Source organism: Zophobas morio, unplaced genomic scaffold, assembly GCF_036711695.1.
Source record: "Zophobas morio isolate AGI-343-1 ecotype UQ-CSIRO unplaced genomic scaffold, CSIRO_AGI_Zmor_V1 ptg000008l, whole genome shotgun sequence".
Classification (NCBI taxonomy): Eukaryota; Metazoa; Arthropoda; class Insecta; order Coleoptera; family Tenebrionidae; genus Zophobas; species Zophobas morio.
Window position 1 is genome coordinate 8,926,019 of NW_026972113.1, and position 22,158 is coordinate 8,948,176.

At 33.7% G+C, this 22,158-nt stretch overlaps 3 protein-coding genes across 3 annotated transcripts in view; 2 read left to right on the top strand and 1 right to left on the bottom strand.

Annotated features, from left to right (window-relative positions):
- LOC135125230 (angiotensin-converting enzyme) overlaps positions 1-22,158 on the bottom strand; it is a 67,644-nt gene that overhangs the window by 15,971 nt on the left and 29,515 nt on the right. The window contains exon 9 of the mRNA XM_064050660.1: positions 4,393-4,533. Within this exon, the coding sequence (XP_063906730.1) occupies positions 4,393-4,533 (141 nt within the window). The remainder of the gene's footprint in view (positions 1-4,392; positions 4,534-22,158) is intronic.
- LOC135125232 (uncharacterized) lies at positions 4,681-6,001 on the top strand. Its single transcript, XM_064050663.1, has 2 exons — positions 4,681-4,770; positions 4,830-6,001. Exons 1-2 carry the CDS (start codon positions 4,750-4,752, stop codon positions 5,874-5,876), a joined length of 1,068 nt encoding a protein of 355 aa, XP_063906733.1. The 5' UTR covers positions 4,681-4,749; the 3' UTR covers positions 5,877-6,001.
- Positions 15,638-22,058, top strand: LOC135125499 (titin-like). The gene is made up of 4 exons (XM_064051159.1): positions 15,638-15,727; positions 15,794-16,848; positions 18,868-19,010; positions 21,862-22,058. The coding sequence occupies exons 1-4, from the start codon at positions 15,716-15,718 to the stop codon at positions 22,056-22,058; spliced, it is 1,407 nt and encodes a 468-aa protein (XP_063907229.1). The 5' UTR covers positions 15,638-15,715.

The window sequence follows — 22,158 nt, forward strand, 5'->3', positions numbered from 1 at the left end:
TTTCAATTTTCAGATTTTTAAATTTGTGATTTTTCGATTGTTCAATTTCTCGATATCTCGATATTTCGTCTCTCCATATTTCAATTTTTCAATTTTTTTAATGTTTCAATTTTCGTTATTTTTCATTTTGTCGTTTTTTCACTTTTCTAATTCTTCAATGTTCCCGTTTTTCTGTTTTTAGATTTTTCGGTTTCTTGGATTTCGATTTTTCGACTTTTCCGCTTTTCGATATTTCAATTTTTTGATTTTTAAATTTTTCAATTTCTAAATTTTAGATTTTTCAAATTTTCAATATTTCAATTTTTTTCATGTTTCAGTTTTACGAAATTTAAAATTTTAGATTATTCCGAATTTTAAAGTATTCGACGTTTTGAACTTGGATTTATCAGTTTTTCAATTTTTCGATTTTCCAATTTTTCGTCATTTCAGTTTTGATTTTTTTTAATTCCTCAATTTTCAGATTTTTGAATTTTTGAATTTTTTTAATTTTTAATTTTTCAGTTTCTCGGTTTGCGATTTTTGGATTTTTCAATTATTCGATTTTTAAATTTTTCGCTTTTTCAATTTATCGAGATGTCGATGTTCCAATTTTTCAATTGTTCAATTTTTTAATTTTTCAATTTTTCAGTTTTTTGATTTATGGACTTTTTTAATTTTATCAATTTTTTCAATTTTTAACTTTTCATTTTTTCGATTTTGTGCTTTTTAGATTTCCCAATTTTTCGATTTTTGGGTTTTTCGACTTTTCGATTTCTGAATCTTTTGATGTTTTGTTTCTCCATGTTTCAGTTTCTCAATTTTTCGATATCTTGGTTTTCGTTTTTTCGACTTTTGGCTTTTCCATATTTCAATTTTTCGATTTTAAAATTTTTCAATTTCTATATTTGAGATTTTTCAATTTTTCATTTTTTCATTTTTTTTCATTTTTCGATTCTTCAATGTTTCGAATTTTGAAAATTTATATTTTTCGGATTTTGATTTCTCGATTTTAGATTTTTCGGTTTTTCAATTTTTTGTAAATTTTCGATGTTTCAATTTTTCGATTGTTCAATTTCTCGATTTCTCGATATTTCGTTCCTCTATATTTCAATTTTTCAATTTTTTTAATGTTTCAATTTTTGGGTTTTTCGATTTTCCAATTTTTCGTTATTTTTCATTATGTCGTTTTTTCAGTTTTCTAATTTTTCAAGTTTCCCGTTTTTCAATTTTTAGATTTTTCGGTTTCTTAGATTTCGATTTTTCGACTTTTCCGCTTTTCCATATTTCAATTTTTTGATTTTTAAATTTTTCATTTTCTAAATTTTAGATTTTTCAAATTTACAATATTTCAATTTTTTCATGTTTTAGTTTTACGAAATTTAAAATTTTAGATTATTCCGAATTTTTAAGTATTCGACTTTTTGAACTTGGATTTATCGGTTTTTCAATTTTTTGACTTTTAAAATTTTTGATTTTTCGACCTATTAAATTTTTCGATTTTTCGGTTACTCGACTTTACGATTTCTCGATATTTCGTTTCTCAATATTTAAGTTTTTAAATTTTTTGGATATTTAGATTTTTCGATTTTTCGATTTTTCGATTTTCCAATTTTGCGTCACTTCAGTTTTGGATGTTTTTTTAACTTAATTTTCCGATTTTTGAATTTTTGAATTTTTTGAATTTAGATTTTTTCAGTTTCTCGGTTTTCGATTTTTGGATTTTTCAATTACTCGATTTTTAAATTTTTCGATTTTTCAATTTATCGAGATGCCGATGTTCCAATTTTTCAATTGTTCAATTTTTTAGTTTTTCGATTTTTCATTTTTTTTATTTTATCAATTTTTTCATTTTTTAACTTTTCGTTTTTTCGACTTTTGGTTTTTCCATATTTCAATTTTTCGATTTTAAAATTTTTGAATTTCTATATTTGAGATTTTTCATTTTTTTCATTTTTTTTCTTGTTTCGATTCTTCAATTTTTCGAATTTTGAAAATTTAAATTTTTCAGATTTCGACTTCTCGATTTTAGATTTTTCGGTTTTTCAATTTTCAGATTTTTTTTTGTGATTTTTCGATTTTTCAATTACATATTCGATTTGTAAATTTTCGATTGTTCAATTTCTCGATATCTCGATATTTCGTTTCTCCATATTTCAGTTTTTCAATTTTTTTAATGTTCCAATTTTTCGGTTTTTCAATTTTCCAATTTTTCGTTAATTTTCATTTTGCCGTTTTTTTAGTTTTCTAATTCTTCAATTTTCCCGTTTTTCAATTTTTAGATTTTTCGGTTTCTTGGATTTCGATTTTTCGACTTTTCCGCTTTTCGATATTTCAATTTTTTGATTTTTAAATTTTTCAATTTCTAAATTTTAGATTTTTTAAATTTTCAATATTTCAATTTTTTCATGTTTCAGTTTTACGAATTTTAAAATTTTAGATTATTCCGAATTTTTAAGTATTCGACTTTTTGAACTTGGATTTATCGGTTTTCCAATTTTTTGACTTTTAAAATTTTGATTTTTCGACCTATTAAATTTTTCGATTTTTCGATTTCTCGACTTTACGATTTCTCGATATTTCGTTTCTCAATATTTAAGTTTTGAAATTTTTTGGATATTTAGATTTTTCGATCATGACATCATTTCAGTTTTGGATGTTTTTTTAACTCAATTTTCCGATTTTTATTTTTGAATTTTTTTAATTTTGAATTTTTCAATTTCTCGTTTTTCGATTGTTCCAATTTTTCAATTGTTCAATTTTTTAATTTTTCGAATTTTCGGCTTCTCGTCTTTTCGAATTCTCGATCTTTTGATGTTTTGTTTCTCCATGTTTCAGTTTCTCAATTTTTCGACTTTTCGGCTTTTCGATTTTTAAATGTCAGTTTTTTCAAATTTTCAATTTTTGATGTTTCGATTTTTAATTTTTTCCAATTTTCGAATGGCATTTTTTCCCGCGTGATCCGCAATGACTGAGTCTGGCAGTACTTAAAAAAAAATGTGAGCATTTCTAGCGTTTATGTTGGCACAACGGAAATAATTGTGTAGCAGATACGTCAATCGTGACATGTAATAAATTGAGGTTATATTGTGGATACATTATTTGCAAATTAAAAATGTCAACAATCTGTCAACCTTGACAGCTGACAACCGGAAAATATACAAAACATCACGATACCAATTTCAGCTAAAAATCCAGGATTGCCAACAGACTCACTCATCGAAAATCTTCTCAGGATAACGAATTCGTCATTAATCTCTTTAAATAACCGAGGAAAATTCGAATTTATTCTCCGCTCTTTATTTTTAGGAATTGTTATTTTTACGATATGTCAAAAATTTAGTAAAAAGAGAAAAACCCTAGACGTGTTTCTTACTAAGTTTATAATAAAAAAATAAATTTATTCAAGTATTGCATAAATTTTTATTTTATCACTCCCAACATATGAAATATTCAAATAGACAAACATTACTTTCTTTCACCTAAAATATACAAGTAAATCTCACAACTGAGGCTCGATTTTGCAGTATCAGCTGTCAAGAATGTGAATGTGAAGAAAATTCCCGTACATTAATTTAAGTTCAACTCTGATTTAGTTCGATCGTTAGCTTTATTTATTTTAATTTTGCTAGAATTGTTCTTAGGCAACCTTAATTTAAACCTTCGTTAGTATAATAACACTGTTTTATGCTAGACAGATTTTCCATCACATAATTACACTTGTACATATTTATGTACTAGTTTTGCTGACTTTTACAAATGAAGTATGATAATCTTTATTATTGCATAACTGGTACATTGATAAGGAATTTGAAGCTTGAAATATTTTCATTTGTTTTCAAAAATTATCGAATTACTTAATTAAATGGATTTCATCGTCGTAGATGAAAACTAAGATGAGACTTCCTTTTCCTATCACGCCTGATCTTGTTTATTTGAAAAGTTCGATTTTGTCTGATATCCGATATTTGCAATATACTTCAAACTACATTTCAAAGGTATCAAACTATTTCGCACAGTAAAATTTTTCATTTTCCACTCGAGTGCGATCAATGTCGACAACGTCTGAAATTATTTCGCAGAAAGCACGATTTCATATTTGCGAAAAATTTGCTTTATATGTTTTTTTGGAATTGAAGTTGTAGCTACTTTATTTTTTTTTTTAATAAATGCGGAACTATTATAAATTGTGTAAGTTTTACGACCGTAATTTACGCTCCATTTTAATTTTATATAAATATGTGGAAAGACCGTGCGATATTTTCTAGGACGAGCCTTAACAACGTTTAAAATGAAGCAACTCCTCATCAAAATTACGCTGTCGTAACCGTCAAGGTTTCCCCGAAAATTTCCAATTCCAATAAAAAATCCTGAGAACATTTCGCAACCCCCGTTCCCAACCACCTGTCTACTTACGTCAAGATCCTTCCTGCCTCCTTGCTCCTGTAAATGTCGCACTTGTGCAGCGGCCTGGACAAATCCCCGGAATCATACTGCCCCGCTGCCCTACACAACGCCCTGTAGATCTGGAACTGCAGCAGCGTGCTCACGAAGTACCTGAAACGCAACGCGAAAACGCAACGTTAGACTCGAAACAACCACTAACTAGTACGTTACGTAAAGGACATCCTTCTGCGCGCTATTGAAAATCGACTTTCTCGCGGAGGGAGAAGTGGATGGTGGTGAAGCGCCCAGCGAAAGTCGCGCAGAGATATAAAAGTGACTGAAGGACCCCAAACCGCACAGTTCAGTTCTTGAACTAGTTGAACTCACATGTGGAAGATGAGAGCTTTGGTGAGGAGTGAAGTGAAGTGAAGTGAAGGACTATGTGACTGATTTTTTTTTATTTTCAGTTCGTTATATCGATCTTAGTCCTTGCTGCAGTGGCCGCGAGGGCCGAGGCAGAGGAGAAGACCGATAAAGCCGTCGATAAGAAACAAACGAAAAGAGGATTATTGGGTCTGGGGTACGGATATGGGAGTGACATCGACCATGGGTACCTAGTTGGGGGTGGACACGCCGTGGGATTGGCGGCGCCAGCTCTTGGCTACGGGTTTGGACCCATCGACTTGGGACACAGCACCGCGATTGAGAAAACCATCACGCTTATCAAAGGAGTACCAGTGCCGTACCCAGTCGAGAGACACATCGCGGTTCCAGTCGAAAAACATATTCCGTATCCGGTAAAAGTACCAGTACCACAACCCTACCCGGTGGAGAAGCACGTACCTTACCCCGTCAAAGTACCAGTTAAGGTGCCCGTTCCGGTACCACAACCCTACCCCGTTGAGAAAATCGTGCACGTTCCCGTCAAAGTCCCAGTTGACAGACCTTACCCCGTCAAAGTCTTAGTACCACAGCCGTACCCAGTCGAAAAACACATCCACGTTCCGGTGAAAGTACCAGTACCACAACCCTACCCAGTCATTAAGAACGTCCCCTACCCCGTGAAAGTCCCAGTGCACGTTCCTCAACCCTACCCCGTCGTTAAAGAGGTTCATGTACCCGTGAAAGTCCCAGTCGATAGACCAGTACCAGTTCACGTTCCACAACCCTACCCCGTCCACATCGAAAAGCAAGTACCCTACCCAGTCGAAAAACTCGTACCTTACCCAGTTAAAGTACCAGTCGACAGACCTGTAGCGGTACCAGTTCCCAAACCATACCCAGTCGAAGTTAAAGTTCCAGTACCACAACCCTACCCAGTCGAAAGACACATTGCAGTACCAGTTGAGAAACCCGTACCTTACCCCGTGAAAATCGCCGTGGACAGACCCGTCCCCTACCCCGTGATCAAACCAGTGGCGTACGCCGTGGAAAAACCGGTCGCAGTACCCATCAAAGTACCAGTGGGAATCCCCGTCCACGACCACTACCACCACCACATCGACCACTACTAAGTCCCATAGATATTATCGTTAACTATAAATCCCGTTTATTTTTATAACTTGTTTGCGTTATTTATGCCAAATTAGTTACCTAGTGTTCTATGTAACTTATGTTTCTTAATAAATAATTTAATTACCCTCTGACTTTATCTCCCAACAATGCATAATATCGCTATTGCGTGCGGGATTTCCTGTCCACACAATACCATTTTGTAACTCAAAAATTTCTCTTTGACGCAACTCAAGAAAATTTATGCTCATTATCGGTAATTAAGTCGAACTGGATCGGTGAAAAAGTGCACGGAAAAGTGACTTCAATAGCAGGTCAAGATGAAAACTTTCGGTTTCGTTCGATCGATGGAATTGTTACGTGCGAAGACATAATGAGTGTTTCCGGACGGATTGAGTGTCACTGGAGAGTTTCTATTTCAATTAATGTGATTACTGCTAACAAAAGCTGTACAAATATGTTTAATGTTGGCAATCGTTAAGCGAGAACTTTGAGCGTTAAAATTACCAAGACTAATTCGGAAACAAATTTGACTTTATTTTTCAAAAAATCAAACGGACAGGAAATTACGTACACTAAATTCTTACAAGTACATGAAATTAGATGTTAAAATACGCAGTCAAGTAATATCAAAACCTGTGCATGTATAGAAAGTGAAGTGGTTATGTACATAACAAAACCTTTAAGTCAATTCAAGTTGATTGTTTCTCTTAATGACTTAAACAGGTGTAACTATAACGGGTTAGCTTGATGATAATTGCCATCATTGTTGAAAAAGAGTACACATTGATGATTATTTTTTACAGTGCTAAGTATTTTCACATTCTCTGCAAGCTACTCAGATCTGCACTATTCTGAGCGATGAATATTTTTTACTTCGATTTGCCACGGAATGTACTGTGTTCGTAGAACCGGAAGAATATCTTCCAGTTAAAAAAATCACACTTGGAACCCTCAAGATTCTTTGGCGTTTAAAAAAAAAGTCGGATTCGGGACCCCCGAGATAATTAGACATTTAAAAAAAAATCACACTAGGGTCCCCTGAGATTCTTTGACATTTCAAAAGAAAATCAAACTTGGGGCCCATGAGATTCTTAGGCATTTAAAAAATCACACTTGGAACCCCCAAGATTATCAGCCATTTAAAAAAAAAGTCGGATTCTTGACCCTCGTGATTCTTTGACATCAAAAAAAAAAATCACACTAGGGGTCCCGAGATTCTTTGCCTTTTAAAAAATGTCACACTAGGAGCGCCTGAGATTCTTTGACATTTAAAAAGAAAATCACACTTGGGGCCCCCGAAATTCTTAGGCATTTAAAAAATCACACTTGGGACCCCCATGATTCTTATGCATTTAAAAAAAAATCGGATTCGGGACCCTCGTGATTCTTTGACATCAAAAAATGTCACACTAGGAGCCCCTGAGATTTTTTGACATTTAAAAAGAAAATTACACTTGTGGCCCATGAGATTCTTTGGCATTTAAAGAAAAAATACATGAGTTCCCCGAGATTCTTGCTCATTTAAAAAAATCACACTTCGGACCCCCGAGATCCTTGCGCTTTAAAAAAAAAAGTCGGATTCGGAACCACCGAGATCCTTTGGCATAAAAAAAACACGCTAGCGTCCCCCGGGATTCTTCAGCATTTAAAAATAAATTGCACTTTGCATTTAAAAAAAATCACTATAGTTCCCCGAGATTCTTGGGCATTTAAAAAAAATCAGACTAGGGTCCCCCGAATTTCTTTGTCGTTTAAAAAATGTCACACTAGGAGTCTCTAAGATTATTTGACATTTTAAAACAAAATCGTACGTGGGGCCCCTGAGATTCTTTGTCATTTAAAAAAAAACACGACAGTTCCCCGACATTCTTGACCATTTTAAAAAATCACACTTCGGGCCCTTGAGATTCTTTGACATTTAAAAAAATTAGGAGCTCCCAGTATTTTTTGACGTTTAAAAAAAAATCACACTTGTGACCCCTGAGATTTTTTTGACATTTAAATAAAAAAAATGCTAGAGGTCCCCGAGACTCCTCGGCATTTAAAAAAAATCACACTTGGATCCTCCGAGATTCTTAGGTATTTTAAAAAATTTTACACTCGGGGCAACCGAGATCCTTTGCCATTTAAAAAATGTGACACTAGAAGCCCCCGAAATTCTTTGACATTTAAAAAAGTCACACGTGGGGCCCCCGAGATCCTTTGCCATTTAAAAAATGTCATTCTAGGATCCCCTGAGATTCTTTGACATTTAAAAAGAAAATCAAACTTAGGGCCCCCGAGATTCTTAGGCATTTAGAAAATCACACTTAGGACCCCCAAGATTTTTATGCATTTAAAAAAAGTCGGATTCGGGACCCTTGTGATTCTTTGACATAAAAAAAAATCACACTATTGTTCCCAAAATGCTTTGCCTTTTAAAAAATGTCACCGTAGGAGCCCCTGAGATTCTTTGACATTTAAAAATAAAAACACACTTGGGGCACCCGAGATTCTTAGGCATTTAAAAAAAAGTCGGATTCGGGACCCTCGTGATTCTTTGACATCAAAAAAAAATCACACTAGGGGTCCCGAGATTCTTTGCCTTTTAAAAAATGTCACATTACGAGCCCCTGAGATACTTTGACATTTAAAAAGAAAATTACACTTGGGGCCCATGAGATTCTTTGGCATTTAAAGAAAAAAATGCGTGAGTTCCCCGAGATTCTTGCGCATTTAAAAAAATCACAGTTCGGACCCCCGAGATTCTTTGCCATTTAAAAAAAGTCACACCAGGGGCCCCGAGATTCGTTGACATTTAGAAAGAAAATCACACTTGGGGCCTCTGAGAATTGACATTTAAATAAAAAATACCAGAGTTCCCCGAGATTCTTTGACATTAAAAAAAACACACTAGGGTCCCCCGGGATTCTGTAGCATTTAAAAAAAAATTCACTTTGCATTTAAAAGAAAATCACTATAGTTCCCCGACATTCTTGGGCATTTAAAAAAATCATACTAGGGTGCTTCGAGTTTCTTTGCCGTTTGAAAAATGTCACACTAGGAGCCCCTAAGATTCTTTGACATTTAAAAACAAACTCACACTTGAGGCCCTCGAGATTCTTTGCCATTTAAAAAATGTCACATTAGGAGCTTCCAAGATTTTTTAACATTTAAAAAAAAATATACTAGAGTTCCCCGAGATTCTTAGGCATTTAAAAAATAAGTCGGATTCGGGACCCCCGGGAGAAAATCACATTTGAGGCCCCTGAGATTGTTGGGATTTAAAAAAAACACTAAATTTCCCCGAGATTTTTCGGCATTTAAAAAAAAACACATGTGGGCCCCTGAGATTATCAGGCATTTAAAAAAAATCGGATTCGCGACCCTCGAGATTTTTTGATATTAAAAAAAAAACACGCTAGGGTCCCCCGAGATTTTTTGACATTTAAAAAAATCTTGCACTCGGGGTCCCCAAGATTCTTTGCCGTTTAAAAAATGTTACACTAGGAGACGCTGAGATTCTTTGACATTTAAAAAGAAAATCACACTTGGAGGCCCTGAGATTATGTGGCATTTAAAAAAACCCGAGAGATCAGCAAAATTCATGGACATTTAAAAAAAATCACGCTTGGGACCCCTGAAATTTTTTGACATTTAAATAAAAAATACTAGAGTTCCCCGAGATTCTTAGGCATTTAAAAAATAAGTCGGATTCGAGACTCCCGGGAGAAAATCGCACTTGAGGCCCCTGAGATTCTTTGGGATTTAAAAAAAACACTAAATTTCCCCGAGATTCTTGGGCATTTAAAAACATCACACTTGGGACCCCCGAGATTATCAGGCATTTAAAAAAAACGGATTCGCGACCCTCGAGATTCTTTGATATTAAAAAAATTACGCTAGCGTCCCTCGAGATTCCTTGACATTTAAAAAAAATCTTGCACTCGGGGTCCTCAAGGTTCTTTGCCCTTTTAAAAAATGTTACACTAGGAGCCCCTGAGATTCTTTGACATTTAAAAAGAAAATCACATTTGAAGGCCCTGAGATTATGTGGCATTTAAAAGAAACCTGAGAGATCCCGGAGATTATTGGGCATTTAAAAAAATCACACTTCGGACCCCCGGGATTCTTTGGCATTTCAAAGAATTTTGCACACGGGAACCTCGAGATCCTTGAACATTAAAAAAAATCACCCTTGAGGCCCCCTAGATTATTTGCCAATTAAAAAAGTCACACTAGGGACCCCCGAAATTCTTTGACAATTAAAAAAATCATACTTGAGGCCCCCAAGATTCTTTGCCATTTAAAAAGAAAATCACAGTTGGGGCCTATGAGATTCTTTGAGATTTAAATAAAAAACACTAGCGTTCCCCGAGTTTCTTGGGCATTTAAAAAAATGACACTTGGGACCCCCGGGATTCTTTGGCATTTAAAAAAAATCACACTTGCATTCCCCGAGATTCTTTGACATTTAAAAAAATTCACACTTGGGGCTCCCGAGATTCTTGGCCATTTAAAAAAAACACACTTGAGGCTCATAACATTCTTTGGCATTTAACAAAAAATCACACTAGAAGCCTTCTAGATTTTTTAAAATTTTAAAAAATCGGACTAGAGGTTCCTAGATTCTTTTTGACATTTAAAAAAAAATTGCACTTTGCATTTCAAAGAAAACCACACTTGGGGCGCTGAGATTTTTTTGGCATTTAAAAAAAACCCTAGAGTTCCCCGAGATTCTTGGGCATTAAAACTATCACACTTGGAACCCTCGAGATTCTTGGGCATTAAAAAAAACTCGGATTTGGCACCCCCTAGAGTTTTTGGAATTAAAAATAATCTCACTGGGGTCCCCGAGATTCTTGTTTGACATTTAAAAAGAAAATCACACTTGGGGCCCCCGAGAATCTTTGCCATTTAAAAAATGTCACATTAGGAACTCCCAAGATTTTTTGACATTTAAAAAAATCATACTTGGGACGCCTGAAATTTTTCGACATTTAAATAAAAAATACTAGAGTTCCCCGAGATTCTTAGGCATTTAAAAAATAAGTCGGATTCGAGACTCCCGGGAGAAAATCACACTTGAGACCCCTGAGATTCTTTGGGATTCCAAAAAACACTAAATTTTCCCGAGATTCTTGGGCATTTAAAAAAATCACACTTGGGACCCCCGAGATTATCAGGCATTTAAAAAAAAACGGAATCGTGACCCTCGAGATTCTTTGATTTTAAAAAAATTACGCTAGGGTCCCCCGAGATTTTTGGACATTTAAAAAAATCACACTTGGGACCCCTGAAATTTTTCGACATTTAAATAAAAAAAAACTAGAGTTCCTCGAGATTCTTAGGCATTCCGGGAGAAAATCACACTTGAGGCCCCTGAGATTTTTTAGGATTTAAAAAAAACACTAAATTTCCCCGAGATTCTTGGGCATTTAAAAAAATCACACTTGGGACCCCCGAGATTATCAGGCATTTAAAAAAAAACGGATTCTCGTCCCCCGAGATTCTTTGACATTTAAAAAAATCTTGCACACGGGGTCCCCAAGATTGTTTGCCGTTTAAAAAATGTTATACAAGCAGCCCCTGAGATTCTTTGATATTTAAAAAGAAAATCACACTTGGAGGCCCTGAGATTATGTGGCATTAAAAAAAAAACCCGAGAGATCCCCGAGATTCTTGAGCATTTAAAAAAAATCACATTTCGAACCCTCGAGATTCTTTGGCATTTAAAAGAATTTTGCACTCGGGAACCTCGGGATCCTTTGACATTAAAAACAATCACCCTTGAAGCCTCCTAGATTCTTTGCTAATTAAAAAAGTCACACTAGGGACCCCCGAAATTCTTTGACATTTAAAAAAATCACACTTGAGGCCCCCGAGATTCTTTGCCATTTAAAAAGAAAATCACAGTTGGGGGCCTATAAGATTTTTTGAGATTAACTAAAAAACACTAGCGTTCCCCGAGTTTCTTGGGCATTTAAAATCACACTTGCGTTCCCCGAGATTCTTTGACATTTAAAAAAATTCACACTTGGGGTTCCCGAGATTCTTGGCCATTTAAAAAAACACACTTGAGGCTCATAACATTCTTTGGCATTTAACAAAAAATCACACTAGAAGCCTTCTACATTTTTTTAAATTTTAAAAAACCGCACTAGGGCTTCCTAGATTCTTTGACATTTAAAAAAAATTGCACTTTGCATTTCAAAGAAAACCACACTTAGGGCGCTGAGATTTTTTTGGCATTTAAAAAAACACCAGAGTTCCCCGAGATTCTTGGGCATTAAAAAATCACACTTGGGACCCTCGAGATTCTTAGGCATTTAAAAAAAAACTCGGATTTGGCACCCCCGAGATTCTTTGGAATTAAAAATAATCACACTAGGGTCCTTGAGATTCTTGTTTGACATTTAAAAAGAAAATCACACTTGGTTGGGGCTCCTGAGATTCTCTGTCATTCAAAAAGAAAAGTCGAATTCGGAACCCCCGAGATTCTTTGGCATTAAAAAAAATCATAAAAAGATACACTCGGGGTTCCTGAGATTTGCTGGCGAAAAAAAATCACACTTGGGTCCCCCGAAATTCTTTGGCATTGAAAAAAATTGCATTCGAGACCCCTGACATTTTTTGGCATTTAAAAAATGCACTGCAATCACACTTGCGTTCCCCGAGATTCTTTGACGTTTAAAAAAATTCACACTTGGGGCTCCGGAGCTTCTTTGGCATTTAAATAAACACACTAGGGTTCCCCGAGATTCTTTGACATTTAATAAAAAATCACACTAGGAGCTTTTTAGATTATTCACAATTTTAAAAAAAAATCACACTCGGGGTTTCCTAGATTCTTTGGAAATAAAAAAAAATCATACAAGGGCCCCTCGATATTATTTGACATAAAAAAACAGAAAATTTTTTGATGCCCTGTTTAAACTATAGAGGTTGATTATAAAGTAATCTATATAAAGTTCCATTTTCTCAAAAAGTGGGGTAACGATTGACATTTGTTACACCGTGAAGTGGCCAATTTCAAATCCAACTTAATAATCTTTTCTTGGTTTTTTATAATCATTGTGTGTAACATTTACTCCAACTCATTAGAAGCTTAAACTAAATCACTTTGAGTGATTTTTGGAAATAATTGTTTGGATTTTTGGCCAGCTTCCTCTGCTGATAATTTTTATCAAAACACACAGAGAGAGCTCCAGAATTATTTTTATAATAAAAGAACATTCAGAATACGAGTGCAGGGAGCATATTCAAGTTTTAGAAAAAAAAAGATCGAAAGTCATAAAAATTTTTATATTCAATTTTTTTTCAGTCTCCCCATAACTGTGATTACTGATTATAAAACCCATAAGTGCAATTCCATTAATAAACCACAATTTTGAGATTACGTCATCAATTTTTGAGAGGGAGTAAACGGATAAATTTTGATTAACGATAAAAAACGTTTTTAACGGTGCTATAAACAGATATAATTCAATAAGCAGTTAAAATACATAAAATGTTAAAATTTTCAGTACCAGAAGGGATGCAATTAGTAAACGCGTGTGTAAATAAGGTTGCCTATATTAAGATTAAATTTAAGTAATTATTAATTCTGATCGATTTTAATTTGACTATTGGTTCTAGTCTTAATTGCAGTTAGTTTAACGTTCTAATTTTATTATTATTTTTATTATAGCACGATAACTTTGATTTTGTGTCCACTTTTATTTCTCTATTATTTTTTTAAATATTTTGATATAACACTACAATACTTAATCTAATAATTAGAGAACGTGGTTCAGAAGATACACATTCATTTCCTCCACAAATTTGATGGCGTCATTTCACGGAATGGCGAAAAAATATCCTTTCATTAAAAAAAATTCAAGCAATGAATGTGATTTAACAAGATGTAAATAAAGTAAGTTATTGATTGCAGGAAAGTAATTTTTTTTCTGAAACAGTACAATTTAAAACGATTCCAGTACAAGGACACATGTAAGCAGGAAACATCTGTTACTCCCCGTAAATGTCATCTTCATTTATTATATTTAATAGTTAATTATTTTTTAAAGGTGAATCGCTATGTTGACATTTATTGACAATAATACTTGCACTTGTATTTTAATTGTCCAGGTTATATATGTATTATGTTACATTATATTTTATATGATAATTCTCAGCTCGTCTCATCCGCCTTTAATTGCTCACACAACAAGCGAGTTTCTTAGAATTTTATTTTCAAAATTATGTGTATAGTGTGCTGTCTAATAAATAATAAATATTATAAAAGTGAATATAATTCATACGGCGCCATCTGTTAACGAGAAGCCCAAGCTATTAAAAATTATATGGATTTCTTCTATTTATAATAAAAACTGTAATCCATAAAACGATATTGTTCACTTAAGTGACCGTGACCTGTGTATTGATTATGCAAACACGTGACCCACACTACTTAGCCAATCAAACGCAGCAACACGAAATAAGAAAATACGCATTTTGTTAATTATATCGTCATCAGAACGATCATTATTGTGAAAATAATCCCCAAATAAGAGAAATTCGAAAAGAAATCGTCATTAATTTCGCTCTATAATTAATCCCACTAACAATTCAGCATGAAACTATGTTAAAACCGAACATATTAAAAGTTTAATGACTTTACTTAAAATACCACAACTAATTAACGAAATTGAGAATCGCCTTAAAACCCAGCCGTTGATCTTTGTTGCATATTTATGTAAATTACCCTCGAATCAATCTTGCGTTTTTTTAACATTAGACACAATACATCAAAAAATCATACAATTAAAATTTGAAACATTTATGTATGCATAAAACATCAAACGCGAGAACAACAACCAGCACTAATTAGATTTATAACAGTATTGCATTTCAATGAGTTAAAAGTCGTGAAGCGAACAGGTTGAGCGTAAATGATTGCAAAAATTTAAATACGACTGAAGAGCCTTCCAATTCTTCCAAGTGAAAACGTAATAACGAGTTCATCTAAACACATAAATAACTGTTTATTTTATTTATAGGCGCACCTAGAGGCTAGAAAAACATGCCTGAAATTTTTATATGAAAGTGGACCGCAACTACTCAAAAATCGCACTTACGGACTGAAGAAAAGTAAAAGCAGGCGAAAAAACGGCTAATGAGTTGGGCACGACAAAGATTCAAATTGTTAATATGGGTTTCTGCGATAGCATCTTGCAGATCGAAGGTATAATTAGGATTTTGGAAGAGATTGTCGTTAAAAAGCAAATATTGTTTTTGTGGCTGAGAGATCGTGAGGTTTAGTGGCTCGAAATTGGTCTGAATATGCTAAATTTGGTAAAATTATCTTGATAAAACCAAAAAAATTGGGCTAAAAGTGAAAAATAAAAAGCTAATAGGACCACTGGAACAAACGGATAGACACGTCATCAATTTTTTGGGGTGATACACAATTAAAAATTTCAAGCCATTAATGTATATATCAGGCTAAGAAATGTATGTTTGTCGATACAAACATAGAAACAAGTGACCCAAATATCCTTGTTTGTACGAGTGGAATGACACCAGTTCAAAAAAAATCCCTTGAAAGTAAATGTAGCATACATAATATTACGAATAAATTATTGATTAGTTCCCACAGATTAAAAATTTAAAGTCGTACCGTAGATCACTTTGGTACTATTATTGTATTACTTGTGACAAGTTATACCTGACGCGATAATCATATTTTCAAAAATTACTTTAATAATTCTGTCACATAATAATGACAGTGGAAGGGCATTTGAAAGTGTATCTATAAATGGTCACTGACCCAGTGTGAACTATTAGTTCGTTGTCAACTTGTTGCAATATCAGTACCATGAAAGTACTTGTAAGTGCAGTGATAGTGAAGTGCCCTTTGGATAAGTACTAACAGTAAGTGACATTTTTGTTGCAGTTGTTCCTCCTGGTGACAATTTTAGCCACCAGTGCCGAAAAAAAGCACGAAAAACGCCACCTATGGCACAGCGAAGAGCTCCTCGGAGGAGAACTCAAACTAGACGAAGGCTTCGGAGAAATCGAAGGAAAATGGGAATCAGACTCATGGGACTTAAAACACCCTGAGAAAATCATCACCGTTGAAAAAAAAGTGGAAGTACCTTACCCCGTCGAAAAACAAGTGTTAGTACCCGTGGAAAAATCAGTCCCAGTGCCTGTGAAAATCCCCGTACCTCACCCCTACCCCGTCTTAAAAAAAGTCTTCTACGCGGTGAAAGAACTCATCAAAGTCCCAGTACCCATCCACAAACCCGTCCCAGTGGAACGCATCGTCAAAGTCCCAGTCAAAGTACCAGTGGACCAACCCTACCCCGTCAAAGTCTACGAACCCAGACCCTACCCAGTAATCAAAGAAGTGCACGTTCCTTACGAAGTCAAAGTGCCGCAACCGTACCCCGTGGAGAAAGAAGTACCGGTCCCCGTCAAAGTACCAGTTCACGTTATCAAGCCATACCCGGTGGAAAAAATCGTCAGGGTACCAGTTAAGGTGCCAGTGGACCGACCCGTGCCGTACGAAGTCATCAAACCCTATCCCGTTAAAGTGGAAAAGAAGGTACACGTACCGTACCCTGTGGAGAAGCCGTACCCTGTGAAGGTGTACGTGGAACGACCGGTACCATACACTGTGGAGAAAAAGGTACCGTATCCGGTCAAAGTGGAAGTGCCGCAGCCGTACCCCGTGGAAAAAATCGTGAAAGTGCCTGTGGTTAAAGAAGTACCGTATCCGGTGGAGGTTAAGGTGGAAAGGCCGGTACCGTATGAGGTGATCAAGCATGTACCTTACACTGTTGAGAAGAAGATACCGGTACCGGTGAAGGAGGAGGTGAAAGTGCCGATTAAACACAGGAAGAAGTGCGAAGAAGAAGAAGAAGAAGAAGAAGAGAGAGGTGGAGAAGAGGAAAAGAAGTTGGACTTTCCCAGGTGGAAGGAGGAAGAAGATATTATAGGGAAATGGTGATTTTATGATTTTTTGTTGTATTGTTTACTTTTTGTAGCGTAGTTGTATATAATTATTAATGTTATTGTGTATTGTTTTCTTTCAATAAATGTGTTGTACAAAGAATTTTTGTGTTTTTTTGAAAAACAAAATAAAAAACAACCATCGGTTTGTGCAAATGTGTATGAAAACATAAACAAACAATGTAATAATAAAAAACTGCAATTTTTTGAAAAATAACAAATAAGTAAAATATAACTTAATGTTAAAAAAAAATCAAAAATAAAAATTGACAACAAGAAAAAATCGAATTACCCAGATTAAAAGTGTAAAAACGCATAAAGTGCAAGATATACTACTCAGTAGTACAAATAGGAAAGAAAAAGGAAAAATAACCCAGAAAAACTAACAAGAAAAGCGAAACAACATAAATGTGTACGGTTGACATTAATTCGAAATTCTAAGTCATTAAATAGAGGTCACTTTAAAGAAAAGAAAACGAAAAAATGAAAAATAAGACAAATAATTCGGAAATAAACAACAGAGAGAAAGGATTAGAAGGAATAAAAAAATGATACAATGAATATAAAAATACAAAAAAAAATCAAAAATAAAAATTGAATACCAAAAAAGTTGACGTTCAAAGTTCACATTTTTTCAAGGACACGTATATCAACAAATTACCTACCCCCCAAGGAAATAGAGAGCGGGTGGGCGGGACTAGTATTTCTTAAAATAAGATTGATTTTGGTAAATGACATATTATCTAAGGAAAAAAAGGGTGAGTGGGAGGGGCTAAAACTTGCTAAGATACGACTGAACAATATTAAGAGTAGTCACTGGAATGGAGTTGGAGTAGGCTTAATTTAGCCCCGCCCAACTACTTTTTCCATTTTCACTGTCTTATTTCATTTAGTGTAAAATAGAAATTGAATACTGACAGTTTTTTTTATATTTATGTTTTTCATAAATTTATATTTTGTAATACCTGTAATATTTACGTAATATAAGAGAAGAAAAAAATAAACAAAATTACATGGGAATAAAAATACAACAAAAGTATGTGAAAAATATCTCAACTTCATATTGAAAAAAAAAAAAAATAAAAATAAAAATTGAGTACCAAAAAGGTTGACGTTCAAAGTTGAATTACATTAAAAATTTTGCAGAAAGTGGAAGATACAATATTCAGTAGTAAAACTAGGCAAGATAAAGGAAAAACAATGCACAGAAAATAACAAGAAAAACAAAAGTCATTTTAAAGAAAAGAACACAAAAAATGAAAAGTACGACAAATAATTCGGAAATAAACAACAGAGAAAAAGGATTAAAAAGAATAAAAAATCATACAATGGCTATAAAAACACAAAAGGTATATAAAAAATATCTCAATTTAATATTGAAAAAAAAAAATCAAAAATAAAAATTGAATACCAAAAAAAGTTGACGTTTAAAGTTGAATGACATAAAAACTTTAAGAATGCAGAAAATGCAAGATATATAATTCAATAGTAAAACTAGAGAAGATAAAGGAAAAACAACGAGCAGAAAATAACAAGAAAAGCAAAACAACATAAATATAAATAGTTGAAATTCCAAGTCATTAAACAGAGGTCACTTTAAAGAAAAGAAAAGGAAAAATGAAAAAAAGACAAATAATTGAGAAATAAAGAATAGATAGTACGGAATTTTGTGATGACGTCATCAACATTTTTGCAAGGACACATATATGAACAAATTACCTACCCCCTAAGGAAATAGAGGGCGGGTGGGCGGGGCTAGTAATTCTTAAAGTTAGATTGATTTTGGTAAATGGCTGAACAATATTAAGAGTAATCACTGAAATGAAAAGGGGGGGGTGGGCGGGGTTATTGCCTGCCTATAAAAGATTCTGTAGAAAAAAGTTAAACTTAGCCCCGCCCACCCACCCAATCCCTCATTTTTTTTCTTCAGAAGTGCGAAATAAATGTTATAGCCAGTAAGTAGTATAAAAAAATACGATTAACGCTTTTTTTTAACAGCCTACGTTCTATTAGTTCCCATTCCCTCGTTACAAAAGAACATATAATTCACCACGCCCACCCACCCCGCCTCCAATTCAGTGATTCAGTTGGTCTAGTCGGAATGAAAGGTGGATCTCAATTTAAGAGAGATCAAATCGTTAAAATGAGAACAGCGTGTAAGGGCGGGGCTAATACTTGCTAAGATAAGATTGATTTTGGTAAATGGCATACTCTCTAAGAAAATAAAGCGTGGGTGGGAGGGGCTAGTATTTCCTAAGATAAGACTAATTGTGGAAGACATACCTTCTATGAAAATAGCGGGCGGGTGGGCGGGCGGGGCTAGTACTTGTTAAGAAAAGATTGATTTGGTAAATGGTATATCCTCTAAGAAAACAAGGGTGGGTGGGTGGGGCCAAAACTTGCTAAGATAAGACTGATTGTAATAAACGACATACCTTCTAAGAGAATAGAGGGCGGGTGGGCGGGACTAGTACTTCTTAAGAAAAGATTGATTTTGGTAAATGACATATCCTCTAAGAAAAAACGGGTGGGTGGGTGGGGCTAAAACTTGCTAAAATACGACTGAACAATATTAAGAGTAGTCACTGGAATGGAGCTGGAGTGGGTAGGCGGGGCTGCTTGCTCATAAAACTATAAAAAAGCTAAATTTAGCCCCGCCCAAATCCCTTTTTCCATTTTTTTGACTTATTTTATTTAGTATAAAATGAAAATTGAATATTGACTTTTTTTTATATTTCTGTTTCTTATAAATTTATATTTTGTAATACCTTTAATCATATAAGAGAAGAAAGAAGAAAGAATAAACAAAATTACATGGGAATAAAAATACGACAAAAGTATATGAAAAATATTTCAACTTCATGTTGAAAAAAAAAATTTTTTAAATAAAAATTAAATACCAAAAAAGTTGACGTTTAAAGTTGAATTACATTAGAAATTTAAGATGCAGAAAGTGAAAGATATACTATTCAGTAGTAAAACTAGGCAAGATAAAGGAAAAACAACGCACAGAAAATAACAAGAAAAGCAAAATAACATAAATATAAACAACTGATATTAATTCGGAATTCCAAGTCATTAAATAGAGGTCACTTTAAAGAAAGTAAAACGAAAAAAGAAAAATAAGACAAATAATTGAGAAATAAACAACAGACAGAAAGGATTAGTCACAAATTAAATAAAAAGAGCAAAACAGGGCGAGAGTTAAATAATAAACTGAAAAAAAAAGCAAGAAAAGTAGAAAGAAAAAACAAGAAAGAAGGAAAGAACAAAAGAACAAAAAATCTCATAATTTAGAAAAGATTCTCCGAAGTAAGCGATAATACAGAATCATTTTAAGAAGAAAAATTTTTTGAAAAATTTGACGTTTATAATTAAATTAAAATTAAAAATGCAGAAAGTGTAAGATATAAAACTGAAAAAGGATTAACAACAAATGAAGAAGTAAGGATAAAAAAATTGGAACTAAAATAAATTGTGGAGAATATAAAAATATGAATACAACATTTGCCAAACATAATTATCCAAAATTAAGAATGACTAAGATTGTTGAATAAAAGCAGAAAAAAAATCTGTTTTTATTAAAAAAGATGTTCAGAGGCTTTTCATTTTTATCATATATTTTTAATTTCTTTCAGAGAATATTTGTAGAGATAAGGTGAGAAAAATAAAATAAATTAAGACGATTTAAAACGAAAGCATTTTGAAGTCAACTGAAAACCAAATAATGAATTATATTAAAAAAAAAAAAAAATTAAAAACAAATTTGTGACACAAAAATAAAGAGTGGATAAAACAAAGTCAGTGTAAAATAAATGTAAAATTCCAAAATTTCTACAATTTTTTGTGTGTTTTAATTATTTAAATATTATTTTTAAATGTAAAAAAGTGCTGCTCAGATACTTATCGAGAAAAATGTAGATAAACAAATTACTGAAATAATGAAATAAAAATCAATAGAAAAGCAAAGCAATATAATTTAAATATAAAATTACACATTATTCAGAATCAGTTAATGGAGAAATAAACATTAATGTGCTATTTGCCAGATGTAGTAAATTATAATATAACAAATCTCAATAACAAAGTTGACTTTCTTCGACAGCCAGCAACAGAAAGCCGACATCCAGTCGGTAACATTGACATAACAGCGCTCACAATTTATTCCAAGTTTATATCATCTAGTGAAAAATTAAATCACCGTTTTAATTTTCGACTTGTCGCTTACAATAGAAAGTGCAATTTTCTCTCAGTCGCTGCCTTATCAGTAAAAAAAAAACACATCAACCGAAGGCTTCAGGCTTATCAAATTACTCTTGTTGAGAAAATAAGCAAGCAAGAGAAAAAGAAAGCGCAATACAAGTGCAATTAGTCGCGTTACTCCAACTCAATAAAAAATTCCAACAAATAATAAAGTAATTTGTCGCTGTTTATATTATTCACGTAGAAAAAAAATGTGGCACATGTGTAGCGAACGCCTTGTGCACACACGAGGAACGATTTTCTTAGAGTGACATAAGAAAGTGCGGCTTATTTGAGTAATTAGTCAATGGTTGCGAGATTATGTAAAGAATAATTACTAATTAAGTTTCCGCGTTCTGCCGAATTTTTCGCAAAATAATTAAAACGTGAAGAATGGAAGAATTCGTACCTCGTGGTACGCTTGTTTTCGGAGCATATAGTGTCAGTACTGTATCGCTAATTTACATAATTACAACAAAAAATTTTAAATAAATTACTTCTTTAAAAATTCAGTTCCGGTTTTATATAATGACCTTTCATTTATGCGGGCGTTCCGCCATTCGGATCAAAATTCGAGCGAATTGGCGCCGTTGCGTTTTTTTTAGGCGAAAATCAAAATCACAATATTCATGAAAACCCGTGCATCAAACTTTCTATAAACGTCGAATTCAAATCAAGTCTTAGTTTTTTATGGACGATCCCTAATTATTTTCTTCCATCTATTCGAATTCATCGATGAATTATTTATGACGCTAAAACTGGTAGACAGTAACCAAATCTTAATTGCGACCCTCCATCCGCTTCAATTTCTCTCCGATTTCCACGAATTGGCGATTTTCCGGTCACCTAATGCAGTACCGTGGTTATCGGTACTCCTCGGTACTGATCCAGGTCACCGTTACAATAGACTTTGTCAAAAATCTGCGACTTTGAAGGTCACCGAGCTCCTCCGATACCATTAGTTAATGATGTGCTCGTACTTTCGAGGAAGGAGGGTGTTTTGTGTGTGTGTCGGACCCCCCTTACAGCGAAAGTGTGGAAGCTCCTATAAAAGTACAATCC